Source organism: Aythya ferina, assembly GCF_964211825.1.
Source record: "Aythya ferina genome assembly, contig: HAP1_SCAFFOLD_37, whole genome shotgun sequence".
Lineage (NCBI taxonomy): Eukaryota > Metazoa > Chordata > Aves > Anseriformes > Anatidae > Aythya > Aythya ferina.
Window position 1 is genome coordinate 455907 of NW_028181461.1, and position 10285 is coordinate 466191.

The following is a 10285-nucleotide window of genomic DNA, read 5'->3' on the forward strand; positions in this document are numbered from 1 at the left end:
TCTTCTCATTCTCTGGTAACTGGTTGTACAGTGGGGCTTCTTAAGCATGACCCACCTCCTCCTCTGATGATATCCCAAAGTATTTGCCTTCTGGCCAGTCCATAATCACTTCCAATATTTCTGGGTGACTGGGGTTTCCTATTCAAGCCCGCTGAGTAATCAGTGCAACCCACTTGCTCCATGTAGCATCAGTTGCATGATGTGTAGAGGAGACCCTTCCTTTGAACATCCAGCCTAGTACCAGCAGTCGGGATGCCAGAAGGAGCTGTGCTGTACCGACCACCTCCAAAGCAGATCGAACTCCTTCATATGCTGCCAACATCTCCTTTTTTATTGGAGTGTAGCGGGCCTCACATCTTCTGTATCCCTGACTCCAAAACCCTAGGGGTTGACCTCGAGTTTCCCCAGGTTCTTTCTGCCAGAGGCTCCAGGTGGGGCCGTTCTCCCCGGCTGCAGTGTAGAGCACATTCTTTACATCTGGTCCTGTTCGAACTGGCCCAAGGGCTACTGCATGAACTATTTCCTGCTTGATTTGTTCAAAGGCTTGTCGTTGTTCAGGGCCCCATTCAAACTCATTCTTCTTACGGGTTACTTGGCAGAGCGGGTTTACAATCAGACTGTAATTTGGGATGTGCATTCTCCAAAACCTCACAACACCTAGGAAAGTCTGTGTTTCTTTTTTGCTAGTTGGTGGAGACATAGCTGTTATTTTGTTGATCACATCCATTGGGATTTGACAGCATCCATCTTGCCATTTTATTCCTAAAATCTGGATCTCTCGTGCAGGTCCTTTGACTTTATTTTGTTTTATGGCAAAACCGGCTTTCAGAAGGATTTGGACTATTTTCTTCCTTTTCTCGAAAACTTCCTCTGCTGTTCCACCCCACACAATGATGTCACTGATGTACTGCGGATGTTTAGGAGCTTCCCCCTGCTCTAGCGTAGACTGGATCAGCCCATGGCAAATGGTAGGGCTGTGTTTCCACCCCTGGGGTAGCCAACTCCAGGTGTATTGGACACCCCTCCAAGTGAAAGGAAACTGGCCTGCACGCTGCTGCTAAAGGGATTGAATAAAATGCATTAGCGATATCAGTTGTGGCATACCCCTTGGCTGCTTTTGATTCTAGTTTGTACTGGAGTTCCAGCATGTCTGGCACTGCAGCACTCAGTGGTGGCGTGAGTTTGTTCAGGCCATGATAGTCCACCGTTAGTCTCCACTCACCATTAGACTTTCGCACTGGCTATATGGGACTATTGAAAGGTGAATGAGTCTTGCTGATCACTCCTTGGCTCTCCAATTGATGAATTAGCTTATGGATGGGAATCAGGGAGTCTTGGTTGGTGCGATATTGCTGCCAGTGCACAGCTGTGGTAGCAATTAGCACTTGCTGTTCTTCGACCCTCAGCATCCCCACAACAGAAGGGTCCTCTGAGAGACCAGGCAAGGTAGACAACTGTTTAATGTCCTCTGTCTCTAAGACAGCTATGCCAAAAGCCCTTTTGGGTCCTTGAAATATCCTTTCCTGAGATAGTCTATGCCAAGGATGCACGGAGCAGCTGAGCCAGTCACAATATGATGTTTTTGCCACTCATTCCCAGTCAGACTCACTTCAGCCTCCAATATAGTTAACTGCTGGGATCCCCCCATCACCCCATAAATGCAGATGGGTTCTGGCCCTTTATAGCTTGATGGTATTATAGTACACTGTGCACTGTTATCTACTAAAGCCTTCTACTTCTGTGCATCTGACATGCCAGGCCACCAAATCCACACAGTCCAATAAACTCAGTTGTCCCTCTTCTCCCCCTGGCTGGAGGCAGTGCCCCTCTAATCCTAGTCAGAATCTCTGTTTCTGTGGCTAAAGGACTGCCTGCTGGAAATTGGAGCAGCAAATTTTTCAGAGAACCTCTTTTTCCCAATTGTTTTCTTTTGCAACTCCCATACCCGTGCCTCCAGGGTCAAGGAAGATTTTCCATCCCATTTTCTCATGTCCTCTTCATGGTCATGTAGGTAAAACCACAGTGTGGCACGGGGTGTGTACCCACCATATTGTCTTCCTTGTGTGGATGAATGCTTACTCCTGATAGCTGAGACACTGCTTTGTACAGGTGGGGAAGAAAATAAACTCTCTTCAAGTTGGTGGACCTTTTCAGAAAGTTTCTCCAACGTATTCTCTTTTAGTTGGTGGACACTGGTTCGTTGAGGTGGGGAGAAAGATAAATTCTCTTTAAGTTGGTGGAATTCTTCTGAAAGTTTCTCCACAGCTGAGACACAGGCCTGTAAGGAAGAGGAGAGACTTTCTTCGTACTGCCAGAATTGTTTAGCCACTTTATCCACTGTAGGTTCCTCATCGTCTTTCCAGGCCATTATTGCCAATTGTAGTGGGTTTACGTGGCAAGGTTTTGGTAGCAGGGGACCATAGGGGTGGTTTCTGTGAGAAAGATCTAGAAGCTGCCCCATGTTTGGGAAGGGCCCCATTGTTTTCCAGATCTGAGCCAATAAGCGATGTTGTTTTGTGCCTCTGTGAGAGCATATTTAAGACAGGGAAAAAAACGCTGCGCCACACAGCAGCCAGGAGAGTGAAGGGATTGAGGAACAGCCTTGCAGGTGACAAGGTCAGTGAAGAAGGAGGGAGAGAGGTGCTCCAGGCACCGGAGCAGAAGTCCCCTGTGGCCTGTGGTGAGGACCATGGTGAAGCAGGCTGTCCCCCTGCAGCCCATGGAGTACCACGGTGGAGCAGGATTCCACGCTGCAGCCCGTGGAGGAGACCACGGTGGAGCAGGTGGCCCTGCACCGACGGAGGCTGCTGCCTGTGGAAGACCCCTGCCGGAGCAGATTCCGGGCCGGACCTGTAGCCCGTGGAGAGGAGACCACGCAGGAGCAGGTGACCCGGCAGGAGCTGCTGCCCGTAGGGGGGCCAGGTTGGAGCAGTTTTCTCCTGAGGGATGGACCCCATGGTACGGACCCATATCTGGAGCAGTTCTGGAAGAGCTGCTGCCTATGGGAAGCCCACGCTGGATCAGTTCATCAAGGACTGCATCCCGTGGGTGGGACCCCACAGCACAGGGGACGAGAGTGACCGAGAAGGAGCGGCAGAGAAGAAGTGCTGTAGACTGACCATAACCCCCATTTGCCTGTTCCCCTGCGCCGCTCGGGGGGAGGAGGTGGAAGAGGGTGGATGGGGGGGGAAGGTGCTTTTGGTTTCTTTCCTTTGTTTCTCACTTCTCTAGCTCGTTCGTAATGAGCAATAAATCTTACTATCTTCTTATGCTGAGTCTGTTTTGCCCGTTACAATAATTATTGTGTGATTTTCTCGTCCTAATCTCAACCCTTTAGCCCTTTTCACATATTTTCTCCCCACTCCTCTTTGAGAAGGGGGAGTGAGAGAGCGGCTGTGGTGGAGCTCGGCTGCCCACTCGAGCGGAACCACGACACCAATGAGCTGGCATATGATGATGGTGCACTCCGTACAAACTTCCGCCACATGGGTCGTGTACACCTGACTTCATCTGGATCTGTGGATGTTTTTCTGAGGTCTGGGTCCTCATAAATCACCTCCCGTACGGCTCATTCCCTCAGGTACTGGATTCCCTTCTCCATAGTGGTCCACTTGCCTGGTAAACGTACAGGTTCTTCTTGGAAGGGATACCTTTCCCTCACAGCTGAGAGGAGATGCCTCCAGAGGTTGTGAGATTGTGCTCCATCTGCAATTGCTTTGTCAATGCCTGCATCTCTAGCAAGGGATCCCAGCCGCCTGGCTTCCCTGCCTTCTGATTCCACAAAATTGGCTCCAGTGTCCCAGCACTGGAGCAGCCAGGTGACAAGATGCTCACCTATGCAACAACCAAAATCTTTTCGTACATCTCATAGCTCACGCTGGTGTAGCTTTTGGGTAGTTACTGTTGATTTTTCGTCATCCTCATCTTCCTCCTCCTGAATCCCTGATGGCCCAGAATCGTCGTCTCTATACCTAGATTTGGCAGAAGACTCTCTGCGTTCTAAACGACCTGAATTCCTATACCATTTTTTCACCTCCTCTACAGGGGCAACTTGCACTGCTACAGCTCGTTTCTCTGACCCAGCCACAGGAGCTGGAGCAGCTGCAGGAACTGGAACTGGAGTAGCTGCAGGAACTGGAGCGGCTGCAGGAACTGGAGCTGGAGTGGCTGCAGAGTCCACCGTAGGGGTCGCAGTGGCCATTGGATCTTTCACAGGACTTGGAGTGGCCATAGGGTCTGTCACTAAGTTGACAGCAGTATCAATGGCAGCTCGATAGGCATGAGCCAGGCCCCAGCACGTTACAATGATTTGTGTTACTTTGGAACTGTCAGAATCATGACACCTTTTTTTCAAGCATTCTACCAGTTTTTTAGGATTTTGCAGTTGTTCAGGGGTGAATTTCCAAAACACTGGAGGTGCCCACTGCTCTAAATGCCTGCCCATATCCTCCCATACTCCCTGCCACCCACAACTATACTGCCTCCAGGCAGATCTCTGGATGAGATTCCTAAGTAGTTGTTTAAATTTAAGCAAAACCTGAAGCACATTCAGGAGGCAGAACAACAAGACCATGCTGGTCTAAGTATCCCAAGGATATTCAATATCTTGGAGAGCTACTGTAACAAGCTCGGAGGATAAGAGGGTGGTGAAGGAGAAAGGGAGAGTGAACGAGTGAGAAAAAATATCTTCCCCTTTCCCCTCCACAGATTGACTCCCTGCTGAAAAAAGGCAATAGGTATGATTGCTAATAGTTTCTGAGATATGATTTCCAAAGTATAGAGTCGACGACTTTGCTGAGTACAAATACCAAGTTAGAGTCATGACCAGATATTTCATCGTCTCATAAGCCACTGTTACAACACACAGTACCATAATGATCTTAAACCAGGGCCCGGAGAGGATAAACAACATGACAGAGAGCACATACGGAAAATAATGTGCTATAATACTCAATTTGGAAAGCAAGTGCAGCAGAGTTGAGATTAAAGCAATCAGCATTATGACAAGTGACTATTAAACAGGTCTAATACTTATACCAATTTTAGTTTAACACACTCTGGTCAGATCTGTCGTTACCTCAACCCTTCGTGCCCCACGTTGGGCGCCAAAAGGACTGTTGTGGTTTAACCCGGCCAGCAGCTAAACACCACACAGCTGTTCGCTCACCCTCCCCCTCCCTCTCTGGGATGGGTGAGAGACACAGGAAAGTGAAGCCCATGAGTTGAGATAAAGACAGTTTATTAAGACAGGAAAATAATAATAACAATAATAATAATAACTATAATAACAATAATAAAGCAATAATGATGATAATAGTACTACTAATAATAATGTGTACAAACAAGTGATGCACAATGCAAGTGCTCACCACCCGCTGACCGATGCCCAGCCTAACCCCAAGCAGTCTGGCCACCCTCTCCCGGCTAGCCACCCCTATATATTGTTTAGCATGATGTCAGATGGTACGGAATACCCCTTTGGCTAGTTTGGGTCACCTGTCCTGGGTCTGTCCCCTCCCAGCTCTTGCTGCACCCCCAGCTTGCCCGATGGCAGGACAAAGCAAGAAGCTGAGATGTCCTTGGCTTGGTGTAAGCACTGCTCTGCAACAATTAAAACATCAGGGTGTTATCAGCACTCTTCTCATCCTAAGCCAAAACATAGCATTCTACCAACTACTAGGAAGAAAATTGACTCTGTCCTAACTGAAACCAGGACAAGGTCCCCAGGTTCTTCTTCCTCCCCCCCCCCCCCCCTTCTTTTTCCTCACTCTTACTCCTTTTTTTCCCTATCTCTAAATTATGCTCCTATCACCAACACTCTTTCATACCCCACTGTTATCTGTTACCATCACCCCCCCACCCTGCCATCCCCTCACCACCTGAGAAGTGACATTTAGCATGATTTGGGTGCAGAGTTGACTACTATAGTCACATATGTTTATCATGTACTTCATTGAGCTCATTATCATATTCAGAGATCTTAACATCAATATTCATTTTACAAATAATCATGCAAAAGCTTTCACTCTAGACATTATAGCTGCCAATATTTTGTTCTGTCACCAAACAGGGTTGTCCTGCCACTAGAACACTCCCTCCTTCAGCTGTCTCTCACACCAAGATTGTGGATCGCCATCTTTAAGTTTATACAAGAGAAAGCAGGAACAAGCTGTTCAACTCCCCTTTTGTCCTGTGTTGGTGCCTATCAGTGACACAAACAAGTCTAACTACTCTCCACACGTGGAATATCCTGAGTTGGAAGGGATTCACAAGAATCACAGAATCCACGGATCACATGGATCATAGAGTTCACACCATTTCCAGAGTCTTTTGGGGTGATTCACTAGATCCACTGATTTCAATAGAGGAATGCCAAATAATTCACCAGGCTCCTTTCTCTATGGCTGCTGTGTTACCTAGTGTAGCAGAGCTCTTCTTTGCCTGTAGAAGAGAATGAATAATGTCATATCTTTGTGGAAAACACTATGACAACTGAAGCAAAGAAATAACAAATAAAAACAAAATAAAAATAATAAAAACAAAATAAATAATAAAATTAAAAGTAGAAAATCAGGGCTTGTAACAAGTTATGTTATGAGTGATATGTAGACGAAAACAGGAAGATTAATGCCTCTGAGAAACATTCTGTCATCATTTTCCTAACTGCATCCTTGAGTTCCTGGTTTCTCATGCTGTAGATGAGGGGGTTCACTGCTGGAGGCACCACTGCATACAGAACTGCCAGCATCAGATTCAAGGAGGAGGAGGACATGGAGGAGGGCTTCAGGTAGGCAAATGTGCCAGTGCTGATGAAGAGGGAGACCACGGCCAGGTGAGGGAGGCATGTGGAAAAGGCTTTGTGCCGTCCCTGCTGTGAGGGGATCCTCAGCACAGTCTTGAAGATCTGCACATACGACAGCACAATGAAAACAAAACACAAAAAGAGTAAACATAAAGTAACCACAACAAGACCAAGTTCTCTGAGGTAGGCATCTGAGCAGGAGAGCTTGAGGATCTGGGGAATTTCACAGAAGAATTGGTCCAGGGCATTGCCTTGGCAGAGGGGAAGGGAAAAGGTATTGGCAGTGTGAAGCACAGCATAGAGAAAAGTACTTCCCCAGGCAGCTTCTGCCATGTTGGCACAAGTTCTACTGTCCATTATTGTCTCATAGTGCAGAGGTTTGCAGATGGCAACATGGCGGTCATAGGACATGATGGTGAGGAAAGAAAACTCTGCTGCGACGAAGAGAGCAAACATAAAAATCTGGGTAGCACAACCCAAGTACGAAATGGCCCTGGTGTCCCACAGGGAATTAGCCATGGCTTTGGGGACAGTGGTGGTAATAGTGCCCAGGTCAAGGAGGGCAAGGTTGAAGAGGAAGAAGTACATGGGGGTGTGGAGGCGGTGGTTGCAGGCTACAGCAGTGAGGATGAGGCCATTGCCCAGGAGGGCAGCCAGGTAGATGCCCAGGAAGAGCCCGAAGTGCAGGAGCTGCAGCTCACGTGTGTCTGCAAATGGCAGGAGGAGAAACTCATTGGGGAAGCTCCTGTTGGACATTTGCAGTCTCAGGGCATGGCTGGCTGTCCATGGTGGAAAAGACAGACACAAGTTAGGTAGACTTCTGTGACCAAAACCTCTAACATATTTCACAGAACCCTCCACAGCAAGACACACTGCTTCTTCCCTGTGAGCCATGTTTTTTTCTGTCTAAGGGTGTCAGGGATCAGGCAGATCCTCTGTGAGATCAGAAGTCAGTACTACTTTACAGCATCTGGTAAAGAGCACCAGGTATGGATCTCAGGTGCACACTGGCCTGAGGTATTTCCCTATTTGCAGATCCTGAGCAGGATATCCAACAATCTTTCAAGAAACAGTGACAGTGGTTTTGGTGCTCTCTAGGTGAAAGGGTGTGGAACAAAATTGTGAATTTCCTCAAAGACCGACAGACCTTTCAGTGTAATGTTCTCTTATCTTCAGTCATTCATTCAAACTTGACAACTCTATTACCATCCCCCTAGCTGCCCTTCAAAACAGAAAAGTGAAAGCAGAAACTTCACAGAGTGCCTTCCCTTCAGATACAGCAGACATTGGTCTTCCCTGTGAAGAATCTCCCCCAGACATGCAATGGGGCTGCTGTGGAAATGTGAGCAGCCTGATCTAGGGAGCAGCCTCTGGGCAGCAGCAGGACCCTGCCCTGCCCTGTCACAGCTCCTTCCTTCCCTTCTACCCTCAGCTTCTCCCCACAGCACCCTGGGCAGCTCCCCAAGCAGGCTGAGTGCTGAGCCTGGCAGGCAGCAGAGGCCCTGCCCCGGCACACAGCCCCTGGGGCACTGCAGGGACTCTACTCTGCACCACAGCCCTGGCCACCCCTGCCTGCACAACGGCTGCACAGCCTGCCACCAGCCCTGTGAGAAGGAACCCTCATGTCCTGTCCCTCTGTTATTTACGGCAGAGAATCCCTGCTCTGGACCTTGTCATTCTTCTCTACCATAGAGAAAGCAGAGTGCTCCTGAAAGCTCCCGTAGACTGTGGGATTTGCCAGCAAATCTGGAGATGGCATCAGGAACAACAGCTGTGCTGCCCTGCAGCCAGAGACTTACCCTATTCAGGGCTGTGAAGATTTCTCCTACTGTGAGCTCTCAGCATCCCCCACTCCACACTGCCTTTAACATCTCCCTCCCTTCTCTAAGTTGTCCTTGTCCCCTGCAGGCAGTGCCCCCAGCCCTGCTGTGCTGTGCAGAGGAGCTGCTCCTGGGCAGAGCTGTCTCTCTGCAGTGCTGCCCGCTTGCCAGGAGCTCCCCTTGGGCCCAAGAGCCCAACCCAGCTCAGCAGCACAGCTTCAGCCCAGGGCCTCACTGTCTCTGCCCTGTCTTGTGTCCCTTGAGATATCCCTGGGTCTCTAGGGTTATCAACATTGAAACAGGCTGAAGCAATCCCTGATGTTCCCTCCCACAGCTGAGGAGAGATACTTACTTCCAGCAGTGTCATTTCTTGTAGCAGGAGAAGTTTCATCAAAGAATTCCCTTGTCATCTTCCACTTTTAGGCAGGACACCCAGAATGTGACTGGCAGGGATCACATTTTCCCAAGCTGAGGGAAGTGATCACAGGGAGTCAACTGATGCATCTCATTCTGAGTTTGATGTCCTAGGCCTGTAATGGGGCCCAGAACCTTCCATATCAGCCACAAACCCACATGATATGGGATTTCTCTCACCTCTGTTCAGATATGTACAAAATACTCTAGGCTAAGCTCCCACGGTAATTAAAGGAGATAGAGAAGAACAGTGAGTTGTTCAAATGCAAATGCCATTTGACATTTGAGGTGCCCGAGGATGTCCGACTAAGCAGTAATCCTTTAAGTTAGGACTTCAGAGACTGGGAATGTAGGTATTAGAGTTTTTTCAGTGTAGACTGCCTAAAAATGTGGCCTCCCTTTGTGCCTTGTCACTAACCTGGAAGCTGTCCCTTGTCATTTAGCTAAATAATATAAACCTCCCCTTTAACATATCTCTCTCATTCCCAAAAGTGGGAGTAGATTAATGGAGAAGCGGTAATTTAGAGACAGTACTTTCTAAAAGGTGTTTGAAAGCTTAGGCACATGAGTAGACTGCCCTACATCTACTATATTAGTAGGCTTAGTCAATTGAGTTGAGTGTAGAGGGGCGTTACAGAGACATCTTGATAGATTGGAACATTGGTCAGTCGCCTACAATATAAAATTCAACAAGAACTAGTGCCAGATTCTGTACATCAGGCCGTGTATTCCTGAATATACATATAGACTGAGGGACAAGTGGATGGAGCATAACTCTGCAGAAAGGGATCTCGGGGCTGATGTTCCACAATGTTCCCTGCAGGGACCATGGTGGAGTTGATCCTGCAGGAGGGCAGCACAGCTGGCAAATAGCAAGCTCACAACTCTGGTCTTCGGGAGAGCAGTCTTTGGCCTCTTGGAAGGTGAGAAGCTGAAACATCCTTGGCTTGGTGTAAGCATTGCTCTGCAACAATTATAACATCAACATGTTATCAGCACTCCTCTCATCCCAAGCCAAAAGACAGCATTCCACCAGCTACTAGGAAGAAAACCAACTCTGTCCTAACTGAAACCAGGACAGCCCCCTTTAGGTATTGGAAGGCTGCTAGAAGGTCTCCTCAGGGCCTTCTCTTCTGCAAGCTGAAAAAACACAATTCTCAGCCTGCCTTCATAGGAGAGGACCTTGAGCCCTGTGATCATCTTTGTGGCCCTCCTCTGGACTTGTTCTAATATTCCCACTTCCTTCTTG

General features: G+C 48.3%; 1 protein-coding gene across 1 annotated transcript; it reads right to left on the reverse strand.

Annotated features, from left to right (window-relative positions):
• Nucleotides 1–6592: 6592 nt before the first annotated feature.
• LOC311428285 (olfactory receptor 14A16-like) lies at nucleotides 6593–7558 on the reverse strand (the record flags this gene model as incomplete). Its single annotated transcript, XM_084539811.1, has 1 exon — nucleotides 6593–7558. The coding sequence occupies one exon, from the start codon at nucleotides 7556–7558 to the stop codon at nucleotides 6593–6595; it is 966 nt and encodes a 321-aa protein (XP_084395937.1).
• Between the last annotated feature and the right edge of the window lie 2727 nt (nucleotides 7559–10285).